The sequence below is a fragment of the Nelusetta ayraudi genome, unplaced genomic scaffold (assembly GCF_046127955.1).
Source record: "Nelusetta ayraudi isolate G7.1 ecotype Tasmania unplaced genomic scaffold, CSIRO-AGI_Nayr_v1 ptg000002l, whole genome shotgun sequence".
Classification (NCBI taxonomy): Eukaryota; Metazoa; Chordata; class Actinopteri; order Tetraodontiformes; family Monacanthidae; genus Nelusetta; species Nelusetta ayraudi.
In genome coordinates, this window is record NW_027466052.1 from 7,851,244 (window position 1) to 7,875,742 (window position 24,499).

The 24,499-nt window shown below is 44.4% G+C and overlaps 3 protein-coding genes across 8 annotated transcripts in view; all 3 read right to left on the reverse strand.

Annotated features, from left to right (window-relative positions):
* Positions 1 to 10,800, reverse strand: ctdspl2b (CTD (carboxy-terminal domain, RNA polymerase II, polypeptide A) small phosphatase like 2b). 3 transcript variants are annotated; one of them, XM_076021464.1, is made up of 13 exons: positions 10,674 to 10,800; positions 6,877 to 7,067; positions 5,986 to 6,118; positions 5,755 to 5,901; positions 5,410 to 5,658; positions 5,046 to 5,142; positions 4,783 to 4,894; positions 4,447 to 4,533; positions 4,217 to 4,279; positions 3,755 to 3,834; positions 3,414 to 3,540; positions 2,940 to 3,035; positions 1 to 2,812 (listed from the first exon to the last, which is right to left on the reverse strand). In XM_076021464.1, exons 2-13 carry the CDS (start codon positions 7,042 to 7,044, stop codon positions 2,747 to 2,749), a joined length of 1,425 nt encoding a protein of 474 aa, XP_075877579.1. In that variant the 5' UTR covers positions 7,045 to 7,067; positions 10,674 to 10,800; the 3' UTR covers positions 1 to 2,746. The 3 variants fall into 3 exon arrangements, with proteins under 3 accessions (XP_075877579.1, XP_075877563.1, XP_075877572.1); XM_076021448.1 differs by lacking the exon at positions 10,674 to 10,800 and adding an exon at positions 10,438 to 10,648; XM_076021457.1 differs by lacking the exon at positions 10,674 to 10,800 and adding an exon at positions 9,644 to 10,098.
* A 133-nt stretch (positions 10,801 to 10,933) lies between these two features.
* golm2 (golgi membrane protein 2) lies at positions 10,934 to 20,187 on the reverse strand. Of its 2 annotated transcripts, XM_076021424.1 has the most exons (10): positions 18,993 to 20,187; positions 17,334 to 17,388; positions 17,116 to 17,218; positions 16,788 to 16,878; positions 16,129 to 16,252; positions 15,822 to 15,905; positions 15,210 to 15,488; positions 14,705 to 14,824; positions 12,795 to 12,962; positions 10,934 to 11,974 (listed from the first exon to the last, which is right to left on the reverse strand). In XM_076021424.1, exons 1-10 carry the CDS (start codon positions 19,317 to 19,319, stop codon positions 11,898 to 11,900), a joined length of 1,428 nt encoding a protein of 475 aa, XP_075877539.1. In that variant the 5' UTR covers positions 19,320 to 20,187; the 3' UTR covers positions 10,934 to 11,897. The 2 variants fall into 2 exon arrangements, with proteins under 2 accessions (XP_075877539.1, XP_075877550.1); XM_076021435.1 differs by lacking the exon at positions 12,795 to 12,962 and having other exon boundaries at positions 18,993 to 20,186.
* Positions 20,188 to 22,507: 2,320 nt separating this feature from the next.
* The window catches only part of fam189a1 (family with sequence similarity 189 member A1), a 70,503-nt gene continuing 68,511 nt past the window's right edge, over positions 22,508 to 24,499 (reverse strand). For all 3 annotated transcript variants that reach the window (XM_076021474.1, XM_076021492.1, XM_076021483.1), the window contains 3 exons: positions 24,246 to 24,317; positions 23,659 to 23,981; positions 22,508 to 23,388 (listed from right to left, as the gene is read on the reverse strand). In XM_076021474.1, the coding sequence (XP_075877589.1) occupies positions 23,188 to 23,388; positions 23,659 to 23,981; positions 24,246 to 24,317 (596 nt within the window). In that variant the 3' untranslated portion in view covers positions 22,508 to 23,187. The remainder of the gene's footprint in view (positions 23,389 to 23,658; positions 23,982 to 24,245; positions 24,318 to 24,499) is intronic.

The following is a 24,499-nucleotide window of genomic DNA, read 5'->3' on the forward strand; positions in this document are numbered from 1 at the left end:
TTTTCTGCAGAAAAAGTGCCGTAATTAAAATTTAATTCAGGACTTTCCCACAAAGCAAGCTGTATTCTCTACATGCTAAGTTTGAACAGCTCAGTAACATTGCGCTAAACTAAACATACAGGTATTTGTAAGAAAGAAAAAAAAAACAAACACTCCATCTGAAGTAAAGTTAAATCTTCATTAATACATTTAAAAAGTAGATATGACATGCCTTTTGAAATCAAAAATACAAAAGATTTTCCTTATTTTAAGGATTTTTTTTTCTCTTTAAAACATGAAGCTGCATGTATTGTACAACACTCCGTGTACAATAGAGCTGGTAATGCACATACAAATGAGCTGGATGAAAAGTATAGAGCGCCTCCCGCTGACCCCTGGTGCACAGACCACCGCTGAGAGCGACGGGTGCACTGGGGAGACGAGTGCATTGCTCTGCATCACACTGTCCAGGTGAGGCTTGCATACTCAAAAGCTGGCAGTCGAGGGTGGTTGAAGTTCATGGGAGTTTGGAAAGGGAAGGTGGGCGGGGCCTAACGCGGTATGACCTCAAATGACATTTTCTCATTATCGTTATTTTTTTTATTATTATTTTTTTTTTGCATTCTTCCTGCCTGATGTTGGACCTGTGAATGCTGCAAACAATGGGAGAAAAAAAAAAGACATTTGAGATCCCCCTCCACCCCCTGTGAAGAATTTACATTCATAGTCTGGACATGTGCACCCAAGACATGTTTTTGTGAGTACACACCATTTGTGCCCTGGAGCAATTTTTACTCAGATTGAAAATGATTCTGATGTCTGGGGAGATACCAAGTTAGGATGGAAGGGACACAGCAGGATTTGCCTGCAAGATTTATATGGCAGCGAGGGGGAACAAATTCATTAGAATCACAGTACAAAATACTAACAGCACAGATATGGGGGGAGGGGAGGGTAAAAAAAAGGAGGGCAAGCGTGGTCTCGGTTCAGAATTTGGAGAATTTTGAGGTCTGATTGTCTTAAGAATTTAAAGGAACGAGGGCGCAGGACATACTGCAATAGTTGAGCAATGGAACCGCATGGCACTGTAAAGGCAACTCAGATAAATCCTACAACTCATACTTTGACAAAAACAAATGCACTTTGTAACCCCCACCCACCACCAACCCAAAACAGAAACACCTCTGGAACCATGCATGCCACAGACTACATCTTCAAATTCGCGAATGTTGCTTTGGGCGACGCCTGGTTCTCTCTGCCCACCGAGTTACAAAGCTGCGGAGTAAAATGTCAATTTGGCTTGAGAGTCTGGGCCGAAATTGGGGTTAAAAACACATTCATAGAATTACAATTCTTAAAACACGTTCAACTGTGCAAGACATTAGAAGTAGAAGAAGGGGGACTTAAAAGTAAAACCTTTCAAACAGGCAGGAAGAATAGCGGTCAGTGAAGCTGACTCTCCGAGCAGTATGTTGCTGGTGCCAGGTGTGGCTCGGTCAGCGCACACTGGTAGAGGTGTGCTACATTAGTCGTTATGCTACCGATACAGCCGTCAAATAACACATCACAACAACGACAAAAAAAAGAAGAAAGAGAAAGAGAGAGAGAGAGAGAAAGAGAGAGAGCTCAGATTTAGCCGGAACACTTGATTAGGCGTAAACGACAATACTAGTTATGGATGTGAAATCAAATACTATCATAAATGAATGGTTAACATTGACACATACCACTTTGAAAAATGAATGCCCTTCGACCGTTGCAATGTCAGAATTAAGGATCCTCGCATATAGCTGGAGAGCCGCGATGGCGCCGAATCAACGGTTTTAAAAAAAAAACAAAAAAACAAGACAAAGCCAAAAAAAAAGAAAAGAAAGAGAAGCTTGCGTGATCTTGTCCAGACGGACCTCCCCTCCTCCCACCGTCTAAAATACATCTTTACGTACACAAGTAGAACATCGGAGAAATCTGCAACCGACACTAGAAACTTAACTAGCTACAGAGGAATGCTTATGGTTTTAAAGGCTACAGAGTGCAGGTTTGCCAAACTTCAGAGGGTGGGAGGGCGGGAGGGAAGGGGAAAGAGCGAGAGAGAGAGAGAGAGAGAGAGAGAGACAGAAAGAGAGAGAGAGAGAGAGCGCGTATGTGTGTGTGTGAGAGACGGAGTAAACATACACACATGCACAGATTTTGTTTTACAGGCCAGTTTCTCCTGCTGAAAAGGGTTCTCTTCCACAAACCACAGTTGTTGGTTGTCAGAGTCAACAGCGCGAGCACCAGGGGTGGGGAGGGGGTCTGGGGTGGAGGGGTCTGGGCTTCAGGGTCTAGGTCTGAGTGGAGTTCATCTTCACCAGGCGGAGGTTTCATGTCCACGACACCAGCACCAAGACTTCAGAATCTCTAGACAGACGGCGTCTGGCTTCATGGCTCCAAAGTCGGTGGAAACAAACGAGGAAAATGTAGGCGTGTTCCCAGGCGTGTTCATAGTGTGACTTCTCATCTGTGCACTCAAAGAGATTTAGAAAAAAAAATCCTGCCCAGGTCTTTAAAAATCTTTCTTCTAGAAAGTCCTGTTTTCTTTCCTCTTAGGCCCCTCCCCCACAAAAAAACAATCAAGTATTTAAAAACATAAAAAAAGAAGAAAGAAAAAAAAAAGGCTAAAATTTGAAACAGTAATGGCAATGTTGTAGTTTGTAATCCAAAGGGGGGCTTTGTACACGCATTATGTTTTCAAGTCTCTCGTTGTCCCGTCTGAGACACGTCGACGAGTTCAGTCGGGGGGCAAAAGGTCGTGAAGCCGGAACCTCTCCCGAACGTGCGGCCGCACATCCTCATTCTGAAGCCACCACAAGAGGAGGTGAAGAGAAACAATTCACTTATCTTATTTTCAGCAGGACGGAGGAGTGTTGACTTTTAAGACATTTATCAATTGAAAAAAAAAAACAACAAAAACAATTTCTCACCATCTCCACCAACTTCTCCAGGAAGGGCACCAGCTTCAGCAGCTCATTGTCATTCTTATCCATGAACCAGCTTTCTATGGGAATCCCGTTAGACAGCTGATGGAACATAACAAAAAATACTTTTAGAAAATGGAAATAATAAAGAAAAAAAGCAGAGCAGGTTGTAAAAAGTGTCATTTAAGAAGGAGTCCACAAACAAAGCAAGCAACAAACACCTGGCTGGGGGTGTTGTCACACGCCTGGAGGAGGTATCAGAGCCCTTTGTGACATCACAAAAGTGTCTGTACATCCATGCACTACTTAATATGACTGGGCAGATGCCAACATGACAATGCACAATAAACCGACAGCATGCTTTAAACTGCTGGTACAGTAGAGAACAGACCAGTGCTTGTTGGGTTAATGACCGCTGTAAGCTGTTCAGAGAAAAGCATTGTGGGGACGGTGGCTGAGAATCACAGCGCAGACATTTACCTGGTAGGCAAAGGCTTGTGGTGAATTATCGATGATGATGGTCTTTGACAGATCTCGGCCCAAAATGTTGAGGTCCTTGATGTAGTTTCCCTGGACGCACACACAATGCTCGCGAAACAACCTGTGTCTACAGTTACACAAGACAGGGAGAGAGGGAGGGGGGGAGGGCGATCAATCAGTGACAAGGTCAGAGGGATCAATAATTCAGAAGAACCACGGCGCTGACAGTCCGACGCCAATGTGTGTCACTACTGCTGCAGCTTTCGGAGCTCCGGCTCCATTCGCTTGCTCCACGCCGGGAACTGAGCTGCTTCCTGAAATGCCGAGTGCACAGGTCTCACCTCACTAGCTGCTTTTTAGGGTCCAAGATGTTGAGCAGCTTGTCTGCGTACACCTTTTTAGACGCTGTGAAGAGGATGATCTGCAGGAAAAGAGGGAACAATCACACCTGCAAACTTGCAAATCAAACTTTGCATTTTATTTGTTTTTTCTATTTTTTGTTTGTTTTTAATTTATTACTATTCTTTTCTTGAGCACGGCAATGAAACGCAGCAAAATGGCATTGGGAACAGGGGTAGGTTTGGATAAGTCCGGTACTTCTTCCTACTCCTTTCGAGCATATTTAAGCTGTGGACATTTGTTTTTGTTGTTTTTTTTTTTCTTTGAGTATTAGGCTTACATATTTTTATTTCCTTTTTCCTTCTGTTTATGCTCGAATAAAGAATTAAATAAACAAACAAACAAACAAACAAACAAACTCGTATTCGTATATACGTTCGCGAGTGCAGACAAGCTGAGCTTACCTCGTAGATTTGAGACATGCGTTCCAGAAATTCCCTAAAGAACGGCCTCAGGCGAACGTACACCTGCGCATGACAAGTCATGACAATACAGTTACAGCACATGAAAGTGAACAAGGTTTTTATTGGGCTTATTTGGAGGGTATGCAGATAAAGAGCTTCCCGTATGGGGCTGCTTCGCCCTCTAGTGGCGGCAATAAAGTAGTGAAGGAGACGCCAGTGAGGGAGCCCACCTGGTAGATGACATCTTGAAAGAGGACTGGGAAAGTTAGTGCGGCGTCCTCCAGCTCGTTCAAACTGCAGTGAACCAGCGTTTCGTCCTATTGAAGGCAACAGGAAACAAATTTAAAAAAAAAACTCTCATTTCAATCCCACATTTTAAAGGAGAAGAAGGAGTCTCAGAAAGGAGGACAGATGTAAAATGGCAACGTGCCTGGAACAAAACCATTCAGTACGGCAGCGCCACGTATTTTTTCAGGCAGCATAGTTTGGGAGTTCAGCTCACGATATTGAAGTCAATAATGTGGATTCCAACCTGTAAACGCGTGTCGCCGCGTGGCTGAACTCACCAAATCAAGGACGAGGGAGAACTCTGGCGTGCTGCGTGTCTTCAGCGGCAGCGCCGGCTTCCTGGTGAGCTGTTCTTCAGTCAGCGGAGGGACGTGTTTGATGAAGAAATACCTGCAAAGACAGAAGAGATGGAAAAGGTTGAAATCAAAGGAAATATTCCTTTTAAAATCTGTTCATGATGGTTTCAGTCTATTATTTGGGTCACACATAGGATGATAAAGAGAAGGGGGGGAAAAAAGAGGTGATGGCATTGTTTACATACGGGTCAAAGACTTCCCAGTCTTCCTCATAAGTTGCCTCTGGTGGCACAGTGGTGGGAGGAGTGTCTACATATGCCATCTCTGGACTGGCGCCTGGAGCTGGGGGAAAAAAAAAAAAAAAAAAAAGGATTATAAGCACTTGCAATAAAATTCATTCTATTTCTCCATAAATACACAATACTAAAACAGTAGCAGGCCATTGCTGTGCTTTAGTATGCTGTCTTTTTACACACACACACACACACACACACACACACACACACACACACACACACACACACACACACACACACACACACACACACACACACACACACACACACACACACACACACACACACACACACACACTTTCTCTATGGGCACCTGTGAGGGGCGGCAGGTCAGCGTTAGCGTCAAGCTCCTCCTCCTTGGCCATGGCCGACACCTCTGGGTTGCGTGGCGGCCGCAGGGGGGGTGGCTGCGATACACTGGAGTAGAAGGTGGTGGGGCTGCACATCTGCTGCGTGGATGTTGCCGTGCTGGTGGGCGTCTCTACGGTCTGCTCCATCTCCAGCTGCTTGACGATCTCCTCGGCCTCCAACGCCTGGTCTGGAGAGTCGGAGCCAGAAGAGGCTGGAGAGGAAGAGCGAGCACGACTCACTTTCAGCCATTGAAACACACAAGACACAGACACAGATAGACACACAGACAAACACACACACAGCTGACCATTTTTGGCTGGTGAGAAGAAGTTGAAAACGGGGGAGAAGATGGTCCCCAGCAGGGTGGTCCTGGGCGGGCTGGACACATCCACGGCTGTCGTCTCCTCCAGGCTGCCGTTGGCCTTCTCCGTACTTCTGTCATGATTTGTAGCCTCTACGGAAGCCAACGGTTTGTTTGGAGTCAACGACACTGACAGAAAGGCAGCGGACCGAGCGGAAGGTCAGAGTGGCCACTTACGGCCGTTGAGCGAGCCCCTCCTCCCGACCCTGTTGATGGTTTTGTTGGGAGTGTTGGTGTTTGGCGTGGTGGAGGTGATCAGGTTGTTGTCCACGTCGCAGTGGAGCCGCGCCTTCTTGGCTGGCGCCTCCTGCTGCAGAAGAAGAGGAAGAGGAAGAGGAAGAAAAAGAAGAAGAAGATTTGCATTTGCAACGAAAAAACGGAAGCATTTCCAGCGGTCTCATTCATATTGACACGAAGGACCAAATTCAGAGGTGACACTTGACTGACCTGCAGCAAACAGTAAAAAACATGAACTATGAAGGACACTGACAGAAGCTACCTTTATGCTATATTAGCACAAACTGATAACCCAATGGTCATGCTCAGCATTCAATTCATTAGACCTTAAGACACCAAGGGACATTGATAATGACAAGCAGCAGCAGAAAAGCAAGGAGGTAACGTGAGGGCACAAGCTTCACGCCCTGATTTTACACCAAAAGAGTGAATGCAAGGCGGCACCAGAACATAAAGTCTGGCCAGAGGAAATTCAACTTCACTTTTCCACTTGTTACTACCTCCTGTCCCCGCACAGCAGCTCCCTGAGCCAGAGGCTAAAATTAGCGCAGAGTCTGAGATCCCAGACAAGCTGCTGCTTTCCGACGGACATTTCTTGGGGAAACATGACACTCTATACGCCACAAAACACGGCGTTAACCGGAGGAACACTGTGCTCAATACAGTTTGAAAAGGCACCTGTTCCATGAAGTTTAAGACCTTTATATGCAGAGGTTGTCCACTCGGCAAATACATCTTATGTGCACCTTCTCACTTCATTGTTTTAAGCAGAAAGAAAGTCTGGATTATTAGATGTGAGCGTGAGGATTTATTTATTTATTTATTTATTACCTTGACAGCATTCCCTCTGATGAACTTCTTGATGGTTGAGAGAAAGCCCCGCCCTCCGCTGGTGGGAGTGTCCTCCTCTACTTCTGAGTGCCTCCTCTTGGTACGGGACGGGCGGCTGGCCAGAGTGGGGTTCGGCTGCTGAGACGCTTTACGCATTCTCAGCCTCATTGTTTTAGCAGTCACATGAAAAGCTGTTTCAGAGCACAATGAGAGAGAGAGAAAAAAGCTTGCTTTATTAACTATTCCAAATTAAAAGAAAAGATGAAATAAAAAGACAAAATCAAAATTCAAAAAACAAAACAAAACACAAGCAGACGTTTTAAACATTTGTACAGTTTTGTCCTGCGCTGGATATTTCAGAATGGTTCTGAGTTGTATCTATTTGGGTAATACTCAAAGCATTTTCCTAACAACATCTGGATGCATTCAAGATCCCATTTCTCTTACATCACAGTGGATCGCGGCAGCCACAGATGGCTTTACTTCCAGTTATACAGTTTAAAAAAAAAAAGACTGCTCAAGGTCTGACTGCACATACACAACACATACACAAACCTCCCAACTTCTATCGAGTGGACATGCAAAAGAACGATCTCAGCAGAGCAGCAGATAAAGTACAAAAAAGGGACTTTTTTTTTAAATTGTTTTTTCCCAGCATTTTAAGGGCTGCATATTATAAAAGCTGGAGAAAGTTTACAGAGAGAAAATTCTCTTCCAACCAACATAACTAGTAAGACCAACTGATCCAGCCCCTTGTGCTTATGTAAGAGCAGCTGACTGAAAATATGTCTGGGCATATCCACAATGTGTCAGAGCACCCAAACACTCTGTGTGAGAGGGAGACTCTCACGCAGTAGATCTCACATATTATAAAAAAAGGCCCTCACGACATCTGCTTTAAATTTTCATTCTTCTTCTGGAGGTGCTATCCTTGAAACACAGCAGAGGTGCACGAGCTGCTGCCTCGTCGAGCAACGCGAACAGCAAACCGCAGCATTTAAAAACAAGCATGAAGGGGCAAAAAGGACAAACTTGCTCAAAAGTTCCAAATCCAGAGAGTGACAGAAGAAAGCCCTGCGGCGCTGCCTATAGCGAAATGGGTAGTTCCTCTATTTAAAATAATACTAATTCATCATCCACCACTTTGTGGATTACGGCTCTGGTGACAATTACAATCACTACCCCACATAACCACTCCGATGGGAAGAAAAAAAGCATCTCAAGCAGCTGATGAACATTCCAATCCTTCTCTTTTAGCTGCGACTGAAGTGTCCAGAAGATGCAAATGCATGCTCTCTCCATCTCACTCTCCTCTCTCTCCCTCCGAGAGGCAACCGATGCACTGCACATATGAGGTGTATGAAAATGCAGCTAGATGTGTCAGGTTTATGCCAATCTAGTGGACTAAATAAAAATGGTGCAAGTGACGTTTAAAGGGAAATTTGACTTCGACATCTCACGTCACACGAGCAGTTGGGGGGGGGGGGGGGGGGGGGCATGACAGGATATTCTCGTATGTCTGAAAATGTTAGAGTACAAGGCAACCAAATTTAGCTATTGAAATTCCAACACGTCTAATTCCAAAAATTAGTAAACAGAAAATGTAATCTCAGTATAAATCCTCAAAATGGAGAATAGTAAGTGTAGTAAAAAAAAAATAATGTAAGCAAATCATCACCTTAAGGCACCATAACCCTAACCTAATCCACATAAAACCTGTAGAATACAAAATTAAAGTAAAGGAAAAAAAATAATATTCTAATAATATCCCCCAACCTCCCACTGCAATAACCATCAGACCTGAAAGAGAGCTCAAGCTCTAAACTGACATGCAATAACTGTACCTGGCCCAAATCGATGCGACTTTAAAGGGATTAAACTTTTAGCTGATGCGTGATAAAAATCATTTTATAGTATCCAGTATTGTTTGTCTAAAGTTGCCATTCTCCATGGACAAATACGTTCGGAGCCGCAGAGAACATTAACTACCGCACAGGTAAAAACTTCAAAGATGATTCAATGTGCACGTCTTCCCGACTCATTACTGCAGAACACGAAGGTGCAACTGCTTAGGGGGAAAAAAATCTGTATTTTGGGCACAAGCATGGCAAGTATGCCCGTTGAACGACAGGTTTGTTATAAAAATAAATAAATTAAAAAAAAAATCAACATGCCTCCGACGTGAGAAACCTGGCCGCGCCGAACAGCGTCCAAATCGGAGGCTGTCGCCCACAAAGCACGGGGTAGTGGTGCACACAGCAAGGAACGAGCGAGCGAGCGGGAAATAAGAACATGCATCAGACCGTGTGGGTGAAATATCGGAGGCTCAGTAAAGGCCCTTCCGACTGACCGTCCACTGAACACAGACAAGACACCTCATGCTCGGGCATACAAACAGCCCGAGCAAGTGCTTATAATATTAACCAAACCTAAGACATGGAAAAAACACACAGTTGGCACAGTAATCAGCCTTATCCTGCGAGGCAGCACGGTACAGAATCACGACTATACAGCGTCACTACTAAGCATGAAGCTAATGCTAACTTGATTAATCCAATGGGTGAACTCCAACACGTCCTGTATTAAAATTGAGAAATGTGACAGAAGCTACGCCGTTGTTGTTCCGTTTACGTCAACGTCGGCAGACGGTGTTGACAATTTACAGAAAAATTGCAAGGTTCCGTACGCTTTCGCTACTGAATTTCATCTTAGCGTTTCACCTTAACGTTAGCACATCAACACGCACAGCTCAGATGAGCTAACGTACCTCCAGCGAGTAGTTCGGCATCTCAATATTGTGGCGATTGGCGTGAATGCGAGGTAAAAACAACAAAACAAAACCACATACTCCACTGGGCATTTAGACTCTAGTCTATTTTGATTGTCCAACTCTCTCTGTCGATGCTTGAGTTATTTGACAGAGATGGTCAACATCAGACATCGTTAATCAGAACGGCTAACCAGAGTTAAAGATAGCGCTAAAATGTTATTGGAGCGTCTATTGATCAAATAAACTTCATCACTAACAGGGTAACAGGATCGTTTCGTTACTTCATATAAATAACTGCCACGTCCAACTTAACGCCTGAAGGAATTCATAAATCCCAAAAGATAGTGTCGACTCGCTCACACAAACCTAGCAGAACTGTGTTAAGGAATGTCAAGTTGGACGTTAGCCTTTAGCTTCGGTGCGACCATTAAAGCTTAACCTAACGCAAGTAAAGCTAGTGACTTTTACCACAGGTATATAATTAACTCAGTCTTCTTTTCGTTAGAGCAAAGAAATACTTATTTGTTTTTAGAGGACGCCAAAAAGGCGAAAAAGTGTTTACGACAATTAGCACGACATGAATGAGCCAGTTCCTTGGTAGGCCGCACTGTAGCTGTCCTTAGCGAGGTAACCTATCCTAGCAGTTAGCTTAGCATTGGCTCTACCTGGCCTTCTTGGCCGCTTCTGGCGATGAAGGAAACATATTTATCATGTCGTTTGCCAACCTTACATTTTCTGCATGCCAAACCAGACCAATGCACGAACAACATTTGCTCATGTAGACTACTTACTTTACGGCGATCCGCAGTATCTGGCGATAATGACTCAAAACCGATTGACCATCACAGCAGAGGCAGCGGCTGTTTTTGCAGACCTGATCCGAGTTTTTCCCCCCTCCCCTCTGTATACATCTACTCATGGGCTGTCTCCGTAATGACACATCGCTGGGTTACCAGGCGCCATTTCCCGCCTCTGCTCAGGCTCTTCGAGGCAGATACCCGTATGGGACACAGACACACCCCCTTACCTCTCACAAACACCAGCCCCAGCTTGTCTTGAACGCCACCGTCCGCCTTTATGTACTGCAAGCAGCTCTGGAAAAAGGAGCGCAACTGTCCGCCCAGGAGCTCACTCTGATAAGAATATGAAACCACAAAATAACACGGCATTTAAAACCAATCAATTGCCGCCGCCCCCCTCGTGTTTTCGTTAAAAAGCGATCAAATGTACGAATCACAGCGCCCATCCACTGTAAAACCACAATCGCAAATGAGAAAAAAAAAATAATGACATGACGCATCACCTTTAATAAAATTTGATTACATTCATGTGCCCTCCGCCCCCCGCCAAAACAAACAAACAAAACTTTTTTTCTTTTCTTTTTTTTTTTTTTAAACTCAGTTCGTAACAAAATGAGACACGGAGCTGATCTCACATTGACACTTTTCCTCGGTACAAATGATTGCAGATCAACTACAGTATAACCATGAGACCTATTTTAATGGAAGCATGTGTACAGGTCAGTTTCCATGTGCTTGGTTAAGTTTTTTTCCCCCCACACTGCAGAGGACACTACCATCGCTCTAAGTATTGCTTAAGCATCAGGATTTTGCTCAGTTTGAATAATAATAATAAAAAAAGAAAAGAAAATCATGCTATGGTATCATTTAGAAAAAAAGAGCTCTTTGAAGTGTCATTCACAAATAAGAAAAAAAAAAGGTCATCAAATGTAGAAAAGTCCTTCACCTCAGCTAATCCACCACCATTCATGTAAACAAAATATTTTCCAATCACCCGACATTGAGAAAGACATAATGCCAATTCAGTGTTTTTGAGCAGAGACAAAAGGTGGCGATGATGCTTTAAGGATCAGTAACCTGTAAAGAAAGTGCCAGGAAGAAAACACATCTTGACCTCGAGGTGCCAGGAAAGAGTCAGTGGAGCTCTTCGTCATGAACAAGGCAGTTAATGACTCACTACAGACCGACTAAAGTCCATCAAGCCTACTGTCACATATCTTCTAGACCATTAGCAAATGAACAGCAGCTCAGGAAAAGCCCCCGCGTATGATCATATATCATTATTAGGAATAAATTAACTAGCTGCAATTTTTGTCCTTCAAAAAAGTCCATGATGTTGAGGATCCATCCTAGAAATCCTAAAGATATTCAAGTTGAAATAGCTGTCAAAAAAAAAAACTAAAACAAAAACTTGGTTGTTGAGGAAGGTCCAGAAAGATTAAAGTTCCCATTCAAAGAATGTCAATGGCTTGATGTCTTTTCCCATAGTCCACAGCACGGTCTGCCTGGATGTCTCGATCGTCATCGTCTGAAAATAAAAAGGTGGGGGAAAAAATAAGTGATGACAAATTACAGTTTCAGATTTACATTTCCCAATTAAATAATGATTTCCTTGATTTCACTTACTGAATCTAAAAATTCAAAATTATTTTCTAGTATTTAGTCACATCAATAACTTGACCATAAGAATAAATAAGGTCAAGTCTAACTGCTGACTGAAGAAGATCAATCTTTTTTCTTTTTTTGGTGAATAGATGGAAAAACAGCAACCATGAAATCCGCTGTAGTATTCAACAGCTGGTAGGAAGTCAGACATGGCACGGGAGGAAAACCAACAATAACATACACTTAAACAACAAGGGCATGCATTTCAATATGTCAAGGACAGCACAGATGCATTCAAAACACAGTGAGCTATATTTATCTACTGGTGGAGATGTGAATGAGACGTTTGGTGGGCACAGACAGGTGGTACAGCTAAAATGAAGCACAGGCAGGAGACAGTGTACTAGATAGCAAATGAACTCTCACAGAACCTCACAGGCACTCCTGGGTCAAGTTCTGGTCTTTAGAGTTAGTAAAGCCCTCAAACAGTCCCAGAAGTCATCCAGGACAGCACATGGTGTCAGTCCCACTGTGACCAAGGACAGGACTTGGTGGTGTTTCTGGATCATTTTTTGGGGTTGGGGGTGGATTCAGAGACCAAACTCAGGCTACTGTGAGCTTCCCAATTACTGTCAAGACAAATGTGGAGGGGGTGGAGGTGGGAGAGGGGTGGAGGGAGGAAGCGGGGCGAGGAATGGTGGATACACATCTCCTAGTTCCCCCCCGCCGCTGACCTGGCTCACCTTGAACGTCTTCCTCCCCACCATCACCATCCTCTTCCTCATTGTAGGCCAGCTCGGCCTGCTTGTCGGCCTCATACTCACCCACGTTCCCATCGTCCCCATTGTAGTCCGCCAGCTTTGAGCCGTGTTGCGGATCTACTGGGGACTCGTTCTCATCAAAGAACCGGCCTGCAGGAGGCAGAGAAGGGCCTCATCAGGAGGGGAGGGAAGCGAAAGGCAGTCGTAGGAAAGAAGTGGTGGGGGAGGGGGAGGGAAACTGCATCATAAATGCACAAAGCAACAAGTGGGTAGTGGAGAAAATAAATAAATAGAGAAGATGAGCCAAGTAGATAAAAAGATCAGCAGATGTTCATTGGATAAGATGACAAGTGCTCCTCAACAAAAGTCAATCATGGGCCTGAAAGCTGAGTGTGGAAAAGAAACAAAGGAGATTCTCCCCCTCCCACCCCTCTGTTAACGAGGAAACTCTTCAAGTCTGGAGGGCGCCTCTTGCTAATTGAGTCATGGGTTTAATCATCTGTGTGATCTAATCAATCACATACAATAGCCCATCTGTGAGTACTGTTTCCTATTTGGCCACTGTGAGCAGTGTTGTTTGACCGCAGGATCATTCTGAAGACGCAGACTCTGTAAGTAGTCTGGCTTCAATTACAGATTTCAGCTAACTTTTAGAAGGTAATTGGAAAATGACGGTTTCCATTGAGTGAAAAAGTTCTCCTAAAGCAAACTGAGCAGTTTCCGACAGAGGTTGTTCAAATTTTGTCAGGTTCATTTTCAACACAACTGCACTCACCGCCATTGAGCTGTGACGGCTTTGACAGATTTTTTTTTTTTTTGTCCATTCGGTTCCTGCGGTTCAGACTGTTCTGTTATTTGAAGACAATTATTGGCAACGGCTGCATTTCTCTGCTGCCACTAAAGCATCAGAGCCCAGATAAATAATAAAAAAATATCTCCTCCTCCGTCCAGAGACAGTGTAAATGGTCATGTGACAAGATTCATTGAAACAAAGCTTGTGCTTTACTGTATGGCATTAATACCAAACTGTTTGAGACGGATATGAATCACTCTTTATTCAAAATATCAAATACTTAATTTTAAAATTGAAAATAATTATTGCAAAAATAGATGGTTTCTAAATTTACCAATTAGATTTCATTTGTTGGCTGTGATGGCTGTCAAATCTCCTTAATACAGACATCTGAGGTTGTTCATGTCGCTGGAGGAGGAGATCAAATCTCCAGAAACTCTTTATATTTTTGGCTTGTGGCCCCATTTTTTTTTTTAACGCTCTTTGAGCTTCTCAGAGATTTACTTTTCAACCGCTGATCACGACAGCGGGGATGCAGCCTTGAGATGCGCAGCCAGGCAGAATATTTAGACTGCCGCTGTTTTGTAAGCAACAGACAAAGTGCCTAAAACAAGACATCTGGTGGGTGTCGAGTGTTAATTTGCCATAATTGGATGAGAGCACAAAGGGATCAGAGGCAAAAGACGACGAGTAGTGACTCATCGGCGTTCTACTGTGCGGTGCTGCAGAGGGTGAGGCTGATGCGAGAGCGAGAGCAGGAGAGATGAAAGAACAGAGGGGCTGAAGGAGGGAGAGCCGAGGCAGCAGAGCAGAAACCAGGCAGCAGGATGGGATCATCTGGGAGCCAGCTGGTTCATTTGTCTCATTCCCTATGCAGCGGAGTGCTCCACTCCGCCGCCACAGCTCCTTCCACACACAACCTCATTTCAAACAGGTGAAGGTGTGTCGTCTTCGCTACGTCGCTGGGGCCAGTTATGGGATCTACACGTCAAAGCTCGTGTTGCCTTTACCTACTATGACCTAACAAAGCAATTAGAAGTCAACAGGACACACACACACACACACTCTTCTAATGAGTGTGGGAAAAAAAAAAACTCACTTTGACGGTGGTGTGCCGCCTCTGCTGCAGCGTGGTCTTTAGGACGTGGCAGGATGGGTTTGGGTACCTGGGCGGGGTTGGGGACCTTCAAGTGTTCGCCGTTATTCTTGATTTCAGGAGCTGGTAATGAGAAGGAGACATTAAGTAGATCAGCAACAACATCTGAGATCAATAAGACCAAGCATATTAGACCAATGAAGAGAGAGGGGGCCAATAAAAAGAAAGAAAAGAAAAATTGCTCACTGGACTTTTTGTTTGTGATTTAGAGAATAAAAAAAGTTGATGCACATAAATTTTTAAATGAACGTAACACTCCTTTATTTTACTATGCAGTCAGAAGAGATGTGAGAATACTTTTTGAAACCAGCTCAGAGAAATTTCACTTGTACAATCCAAGAAAAACAGCACGTCAGAGCTTCAATTCAGACCTGAGAAGTGATTGAGATAAACATGATTATAAGATCACAAAAAAATACTAATCAAGAGGATGCAGTGGATTCAGTACCTCGGAGTTGTCTTTGTTGCTCTCCCAGCTCATCTGCCCTGAGCCCTGCCTTGTTGTCTTCCTCAAACACGACCACTTTCTCAGCTGGCTTGACGATTCCTGGAGGCGCGATCATTGCTGCTCGGACCTCGACTCTGTCCTGCTGGAGCCCTGGCAGATCCAGCGACAGCCCCTGGGCTCCGGGGCCGTCAGCTGCCCCAACTCCTGGTCCAGCACCTCCGCCCACCATCACGTCAGGGGCCTCATCACGCTTCTGAGTGATGACTGGCTTCTTCAGGGCTAGACATGAAAGGAAAGGCCGTACATTCAGTGACAGGTGCACACATATTTGTCATTTCTGAAGCCTAACACAGTATTCTGGTGTTTATAATAAATACTGTTCCTTCACTTATCCACATCAAATTAAAGTCACCTCAACAATTAACAATCGTTGAACCTATATCACAACAATTAGAAAAACAAATCATTCTAACCCACAAAAAAGCTAAAATTTTAATTTACATACAATACTCATTTTCCCATTCATCACCATAAAATGTTCTATTGGGTCGAGTTTGACTTGGAACGCTTTGTTTTTCAAAAATAAAAGCAGCTTTTGACAGTTTGCATTACCAAATTGCGCTTCATCAATTTTTCCCACTTCACTATCTTCAATTCCAGGCATGCCAGCGTCACTGCCAGGTTTGCCCATCTCCTCTGAAACAGAGCACAAACACCTTGCATTAATGAACACAGGTCGATCTCGCTCAAGGACACTTTCATCTATCATGGTTAAGATATTCATTCCATTTGGAGAACTGCGAGGGCTCACTTTTTCAGAGCAGGCAAGCACAGCAGTTGTTGTTAACGCAAAGAGCAACGTGATAGGGAGATTAAGTATTGACGCAAGCTTTTGCAGACACAGCCATGCCGAAGTCACCTTTCAAATCTGGAACGCCAAGTCTGCGACTGGCCACTGTGTGGCGCTCTGCAACCATTTTCGCACCAAGCGCCCCATCAGCACCTGCAGATGGCACTGCGTTCTTCTGACGACTGCCCAGCTCCTGAGGAAGAAAAACAATTGTTAATTGGCAAAGTAGTAGGACAGAGGAATAAAAAAGGAAGAGTTCCCTTTAAACATTTATTTGATATATGAAATACGATTAAAGTTTAAACTAAAGCAGACAGCACTTTTAAGTGTGATGAGCTGAAACTATACAGGGCTTCAAATAACTTTGAAACAAAAGACTAAGACAGTTGCAGGATGTTAAAAGAGACGTGGTTTGATATACGACACCCACTGTAAATGCTCACTGGCAACAGGTAATAAGAGCATGAGTCGCGTTAAAAACAGGGTCCCAAAGACATTAATGTCATACAAGCATGACCACAGCCACTTGTATTCACAAGTGTGAAATACAAGACAGAACGACGAGGACATCCTTTGTTGGCAACAAAAATGCATTACATTATTACCAGCCGTCACTGCAGTACGATTTTCCAGCAGGCTTAAATTTCAGATTGTGTCACAGGTCACAGCTCAGGCCTTTATTTTTTCTTTAAGCACGTTTAAGAAGTTGTAGGTGTGTAATCACCAACCTGTTTGAGCTTTGACAACAGTGTTTGCATGGCGCGTCTTGCTTCGTCGTTTTCTTCTTTCAGCTGTGCAACCTGACGTCCACACTGTAAACTAGTTACAAGAAAACTAGATTAGTTTTTACAGGACTGAGAAACTGATATAAAGAAAGAGAAGTTGTTCACGATGGGTATAATCAAATGTCACAAAAAATTACAAAATGCAACTTCAATGAAAGAACAAAGCCAACATGAAAAAAAAAAATGTCTTTGGCATTGGAAAAAAAATAGATTTAATGTTCGAAAATCTATTATTATTTTTTTTTTAGATGTGTGCAAAGATTTAACAAACCTCTCATGCTCCAACTTTTTCTCCAAGATAGTGTTGTTTTTCTTCACTTCTCGTAGCTGCTCCTCGTGCTTCATCAGTTCCTGATTTAGCTCTTTAATCTGCTCTGCACAGACACAAACATAATATTTTGAGTAGGATTAGTGAAAACAAACTTTTCTACACATAATGACTACTCGGAGGCGGTGCCCCCTGATGGCTAGATGAAGACTAGGCCCTACCCGTCAGCCTTTGGATTTCTGTTGATTTGGATGCGACGTCATTCTGCAACTTCATCTGTGTGTAGAGAAAAAAGGCAAGGTTGAGAAATGTTATCTTATCTTAAATCCCAGACAAATCTGTGCTTATGCATCTGAATAGATGTTCATATGAAGTTCAGCGAGTTTCTCTCGTAAATCTGGAATTGCTTGCTGGAGTCAAAACAGATTCCAACCATGCAAACTCCACAAAAAGAGGCAAAGGTTGTGACCTCCTTGTAAAGCAATGGTGACAACAACTGCTTTTCAATGAAATGGGAAGAAAGCAACCATAAAGACAAATATCTTCCTGCGGCTCTATTTTTTGCTTCACATTTTACTTTTGAATCCTGGTATTAAACCGTGTGACAGAACAAAGGAAGACAAATATGCCATGATAAGCAAGTGCAGACCACTTAGTCAGAAGACTGACCAAATAATCCTGCTTTATATAGAAGCATCCGTGTTAGAAGAGGGTTTGGCTGTTGACACAAACTGGGAGTGGAACAACTGCTGTCGTCATTAGTTGGGAGGGTATAACAAAGCGTCAGAGGAACAAGGGAGCAAAACTTCCTGTAATTCCACATTTTGCCATTGATACTTGTCTAAATGAGATTTCTAAACAAACAAAATAGTATTAGGAAGTCGAATAAAATGTGAAGTATTTGTACAAAGGTCTGTTACATAGGAATGCTAATTAGTTTGTAAGTATAATCAGGAAATGTAAAGGAGTACATGAAGTAAAGAAATAAAACCATGGAATGAGGAAAACACGTCCAACTGATTTCAGAGTGGAACGTAAGAATGTTAAATTCCTCCTCCACACATGACCCATCATTTTTATAGTCTTTGGTCAGATGCAGCTGGGGATCGAACCCACAATTTTGTGGATTAGCCAGAAATAGAGCACAAGATGATTAGTGGATGTGCAATTCTGTTTCAGAGTAGAGGGAGTTAGCAGCAAACAATACGTGACAGGCTGAGGAGGAGTCATCTGGGCAGAGCAAAGAGTGTGTTGCAATATCATGTCTACCGTACCCTCCTTTAAATGTGCAGGATGAACATCAAAAGCTGCTGTTTGCTTGAGACTCAGTGCCACACATAAGATGAACAGGCGCTCAACAAATGTTTGCCTGTCCAGGAGTTAGATACACATCAGACTGGATGCAAGTGGCTGGACCACCTCCCTCCCATCTGTTGTCTTAACGTCTCCATGGGCAGCTGGACACACAACAGGGCACGGTGCAGTGTAACAAAAAAAAAAAAAAAAAAAGCACAGAAACAACAGACCACTCGCAGCAATCAGGCTACACAAAGCCCAAATGAACAGGCACGAATGCAATAATGAAGTGATGAGACAGAAAAGAAAGACCCGTTAAAAGTCTAAGCTTAAGATGTCAATGGAAGTTAAAAACTGGCAGACTAACAAACATGTTTGAGATCCAAATTGTTTGATTCACTTTACTTTCTCTAAATCTCAAGGGACAGTACGATTAAAAAGAGCACAACTATAGTTAGCTTTATCATCTGCCGCATGGTGTTGTAGACAACACAGGAGAAGGAAGAACCATTGGCCTACAAACATAATTGCAGTCACTTGACAATGGCAACATTCGACAGGCAATTCAGCAGAATTCCCCGCACCTTTTCATCGGAGCACTTCCTGAAGTCTGCTTGCTGGGCCTGCAGCTTGCCCTCCAGCAGGCTGTAGTCCCCATCCTTCTGGTCGATCTGCTTCCTGTGCGTGTCCACCTGCACGATGAGCTCCGAGTTGCGCTTCTCCAGGCGGCTCCGCGCCGCGTCCGTGCGCTTCACCTGCGTCTGCGCCTCGACCAGCTCATCCAGCAGGCTGCTCTGCCTGTTGGACACCGTCCAGTAGTTGAACGACAGTATGGCGATGACCACCATCATGAAGATAAAGAATAAGGACGGGAGGCGACCTCCCCGTCGGTTTGCACCAAACCCCACCATATCAGGAAAATACACGTCTCTCTCTCTCTGACTCTCTCTCTCGACTCGGCACTGCAACCTACAAAGCTCAGTGATTATACGCTCCCGCGGAGAAACGCATCCGTCTACGTGACATGCCGCGCAAATGCGGCAACCGCTAAAGAAACGCCAACGCCACACAGACAGTCCGTCATTAATGTCCGGGTCTAATCACATCTAGAGCCAGCTTTGCCGTCCGCCGTGGCTCTGCACGCCGGGCATTTTCTCCTCGAAGCGTCCAATGTCAGCGGGGCCGGATGAAATACGCCCGTGGGGACGTGGCCTAGCTCAGCTGGCGACGTGAAACGCAACAGACGAGGCGAGACGTGGACAGCGCCGTGGCACACAGGCTCAGCGTTTACACACACACACATACACACACTGGGGGCTAGACTAGTTAGCCGTCGACGCTAGCCTGTGGCTCCGTCTCCTTCCAGGGGAGGCTGCGTGCACACGTGCCGACAGCACCGTCTAATCACACTACCAGCGTCGAGCCACACACAGTCAGTGTCCAGTGAATTATTTTCGACCTCCGCTTTAATCGTCCGCTCCCACTGACGTCCCCTGCTAACCGCCTCTCACACTAGCTAGCAGCGACTGACTGATGCAGCCCGAGCGAGCGCATTGGCTTGGCTGTCAAAGTGGGGGAGGTTAAAAAAAATAAAAAATAAAATAAAATCTATTTGTGTCTTCTCCCGGAGAACAGATGCAATGTCGGAAACAGAAGACAGCGACAGCGATCCCGGACAAAGCTACGGCTTTGTACCCCCACAGTCCCCGCAGTCTCGTTTCCCGCAAAGCCTGTGCAAACCCGATGTGAACGGACTGGTCCGTGTGTGAGAATTTAGCTAACGCTCTGCGTTTTTATGTCAGAATGTCTCCCTCAAGACGCGGCAGTGCGCTTCAAAATAAAAGCACAAGTTGAAACGTTACACATGAGGACAACAAGGCAGGCAGGCACCAATGAATCACGCCACATGGGGTCGAGTGTCTTTAATATATGGTTCACGCATGGCTGCACGCTAGTCTTCAACTTTAATGGCGACATTTACTGCGGTCTGAATGAAATAAAGCAGTGCTATGGTCAATATACACCGGAAGCACGTCATTTTGGTTGCAGGAGTATTCATGGTATGGCAGGTGTAAAATGTTTCTCTACTGGAAGAGGAATCATGCATTCATTTTCATTTTTGAAGTACTGCTTATCCTGCTCACAGGGTCACTGGGGTGCTGGAATTCATTCCTGTTGTTTGAGGGTAAAGGCGGTTCTACGCCCAGTGACATGTCACCAGTTTAATCGCAGGGCCACACAGAGAGACAAACAATCCCCACTCATACCCACTTTAGCTTTGTGGGCATGTTTTTCACTGTGGGAGGAAGGTTTGAGTACCTGGAGAGAGGTTACTCAGACACAGGGAGCCTAAACTCCACACACAGGCCCCAGGCAAGGGAAATGAACTCACAACATTCTTGTTGTGTACCGCAGTACCTCCCTCTGCCCTCTTTTTGTTTCACATGTACAAAATTAAAATTTACTATAATATTGATTAGAACTGTGAGAGACGTCCATGTCATGCTATCAACTCATTTGTCCTTATCCTGGGGTGTTGTCTTCTTCGTCCAACACCGCCATTTTCTCAGCTTGTCTGACGATTGCTGCTTGGGCCTGAACTCGTTGCTTCTGAAGACTTGGCTGACCTTCTGGTCCGGCACCTCCTCCCGCAGCCTCATCAGGGGCGTCGGCATGCTTCTCGGTGACGGCAGGGCTGCACATGAATGGAAAGCCTTATTCAGTCTCATGTTTGCATTTTTGTGTCATATTCTTAGCTTGTCACAGTGTTTTGTTGCCATTGCACAGAATGTAACTACGAACCCACATCCAATTGTTGTCACATTATTATTATTATTGAGTCTATTTTACAACTATTTTACAAACCTGGGTACCGCAGTCATTCCATGCCTCAGTCTTGCCTGAGGAAGAAAGAAATTGTGAAGCACAGACAAATAGAAAAGGTTGTTAAACAGAAATGAACACAGAAAATCCTCCATCAATTAGATATGAAAAGTGACGCACAAGTAAACATTACATCTTGCTCTGTCATTTACTTCTGTCTCTTTTTCAAGCTGACATCCACACTGTAACCCAGTTACAAGAGACAGATTTTCCATTGAAGTACTACGATTCTTCTTCACTTCTCTAAGCTGCTCCTCACGTTAGGGCAGTACCCAATTTAGCTCGTTAATCTGCTCTGCATAGACACAAACAATAGCATGAAGTCTTTTCTCACCCTTCATTCCAATTCTATAAAAACACTTTAGAGAACGACTGTTGCGAATGTTCTGCGGTGCCCCCTAGTGGCTAGTTGAGGACTAGGCCCAACCTGCCAGTCTGTGGATTTCTGTTGATTCGGTGGTGACGTCATTCTGCAACTTTGTGAAGAGAAGAGGATATAACCCGTTGAGAGAGTTGGTAAACTATGATCTATTTAGAGAGCTAGACATTTAAACTAAAGAATGCCACTTGATTCAGCTGTGATGGGCATGTTTGAAGTATAAGACAAGATATCCAACACTTAAACTGGCAGCAAAGTGAGGAGAACCAGCTGAGCGTTACCTCTTTTTCTAAAGTCTGCTTCTCGGGCCTGCAGCTTGCCCTCCAGCAGGCCATTGTCTCCATCCTTCTGGTTGATCTGCACCTGTGTGTGTTCACCTGCATAATCAGCTCTGAGTTGCGCTCCTGCAGGTGGGTGGTCCCCGCAGAGAAAAGTATGTTATTTCAAATGTTATTGGGTGTGTTGCGCACAAGCGTTTCCAGTGTGTCCCCTAACATGCAGTCTGTGGCTCACAGATCAGGAAGTCTCTGGTATCCGGTATATCTGGAAATCTGGTATACTCAATTCAATAGCCAGGAACACACACAGGAAAGACTTCTGACAGATTTTTTCCAGAAGCGGGAGACAGTCTGGCTGTTGGCAGAGAGCTGTATCAATCACAGCCATGGGAAGTTGACTGGATGAAAGAGGAGTGGAATTACAAAGAGCACGACAACAAACAAGACAGCAGCCTTGAGAAGATTGTTGGGCCAAGCTGAGCCTCATCTAACAAGGCAAGGCCACGTTATTATCTGTTTATGCTTCAGAAATCTCAACACAAGGACACGGACCAGCAGATACAAACTCAAATTTTATTGTAACACTGATAAGAATCGTAACACAATGAGGTAAAAGTTAAATAATCCACATCTGCGATGTTCTTGAACCAGCTGCACCACAAAATATTCACCACCCAACGAGAAACAGTCCCATGATGTCTGCAAACCCTTTGCTAGCGACCTCCAGTCTATTTAGTTCACAGTTTAATACAAACATGAGTGTTGTTCTCCGAAGACAAAGCAGAATATCGACAACACAATTTCCTGTCTTTCACTCACAAATCAAAACTTCACCATCCAAGTATTTGTTTCTTTTATAAGAGATGAAACTCAGTAGAAAAGATCCCCTGAGGGAGGAACATTCTTTTGTTTTTTGTTTTGTTTTGTTTTTTGTTTTTTTCCAGATGAAAAAGAAGCCACGACAGACACTGGCAGGCTCGGGTCCGAGTTTGCTACCGTTTCTGCTGATGACTTGGCACGGGCTCACAGGGCACTAGGAGACACAGATCATTTCGGTTGGCCTGCGTCGCGCTCACTCACTGTGAAAATAAATCATCTCTCTCTGCTGGAGGAGTTACTAATGACTCTACAGACATCTGCTGCACAGCACAGCGTCGCATGGCCGCAACGCCAGCAGCCTGAAATGCTCTCAGGGGTTTGGGTGGAAGTCTTTCAAGGGGTGTGTGTGTGTGTGTGTGGTCAAAGAATGGTTTCTTTGCACTCAAGGCTTTGTTCAGAGGTGGGGGAGGCCTGGGGGTTAGAGGAGGTGCTGGTTGTCTGTGGGAGGCGGCTTTTTGGACGGCGCATGGACGGTGACGAGCTGAGAGCCCCACAGCTCTGGAGATGAAGATCCTCTTGCTCATGTTTCCTGGGACTGCCCATCATGCGCTGGGTCATCATCTGCACAATGGAAAAAGGTTGAAAATGTAACAAACACGCAACTGGACCTGGTCACATTTACAAAAGCATTATATAGTGAAGGCGTTCCATCCTGCAGCTCATTTGTTTGATAGCCACAAGTAGCATTGCAGACAAAAACATTGACTTTTTGACCAACATTAGGTAGCGAGGCCTTAGAACGTCTGTTTTAAGGTCTCTTATTGGAGGAGAAGTTACACAATGACAATGATCAACACTGCAACGTTGCCAACCTTGTACACGTTCAGTTACCTGATCTATGACGTTGGCACTGAAAATGGCCTCCTCCATGTGCTTCTCATCCGACTTGATGACACACTTGATGTTGTTGACGACCTGCTGGACTTCAGGAGGTAGACTGCAGCTGGAATGCTCCAGGAATTTGGCCACCAGTATCTTGGTGTCTTTGTACATCTTGAGGTCGGCCAGGGAGTGCGGGCGGTCGTGGGGAGAGTCTGTGTGCAGGGCCTTGGCTTTCAGGTGGATGTCCACCTTCCTGCCCTCTTTCTGCTGCTTCCTGGCGGATATGTGAGCGGCTTTGACTCCGACCCTGTCTGTGGAAATATCTGTTGGCCCTGAAGGGAACAAACGGGTGTGCCCATTATAATCAGCTGAATTTCAAAATAAATTTAAACTCCAGAACTTTGGTTTCCAGAGATGTCAGAAGATTATAAGGCAAGTAGGAATATTTTGATTTGTTTAAGGATTTTCTTCAGCCAAACAAAGTGACTATATGATTTATTGGAATAAACAGAAAAGGGACTTGTTAGAGAACTAAATCAAGCCAAAGCTCTTTCGATACCAGAATGGTTACAAAAATGAAACGTCCATGGCAGTACCTTGCTCTGGTGACGTGTAGGTTGAATCCTCAGCAGTAGCGTTTTTCGCAGAGGCGCAGTTTAAGCTTTCTCCTGTAGAGGGCAACAAAAGACGTGACGTTGAGGGACAGAGAAGGCACTGGTTGTTTCTGCGCATCAATCTTTATTACAAAGAAGATTTGCTAGAAGATGGAAAACTGATTGCTGTTTTCGTAAAATGCCAGACACAAACAATGACACATACAGATATTTTTTTTTTTGCCTGCACATTTTCC

Bases quoted from the DNA above. Each gene is read 5' to 3' on its own strand.
- ctdspl2b (XM_076021464.1), bottom strand. From the start codon at position 7,044: ATGAGGCTGAGAATGCGTAAAGCGTCTCAGCAGCCGAACCCCACTCTG. The intron at 6,119-6,876 runs GTAATAAATAAA...CTTCTTCTGCAG, and splicing joins TCAGAGGGAATGCTGTCAAG to CAGGAGGCGCCAGCCAAGAA. The intron at 5,659-5,754 runs GTCAGCTGTGTG...CTTCCTCTCCAG, and splicing joins CTTCTCACCAGCCAAAAATG to CCTCTTCTGGCTCCGACTCT.
- golm2 (XM_076021424.1), bottom strand. From the start codon at position 19,319: ATGGTGGGGTTTGGTGCAAACCGACGGGGAGGTCGCCTCCCGTCCTTA. The intron at 16,879-17,115 runs GTTTGTTAAATC...TCTTGTAACTAG, and splicing joins AAAAAGTTGGAGCATGAGAG to TTTACAGTGTGGACGTCAGG. The intron at 12,963-14,704 runs GTGAGTTTTTTT...TGCCTCCTGCAG, and splicing joins GGCGGCACACCACCGTCAAA to GCCGGTTCTTTGATGAGAAC.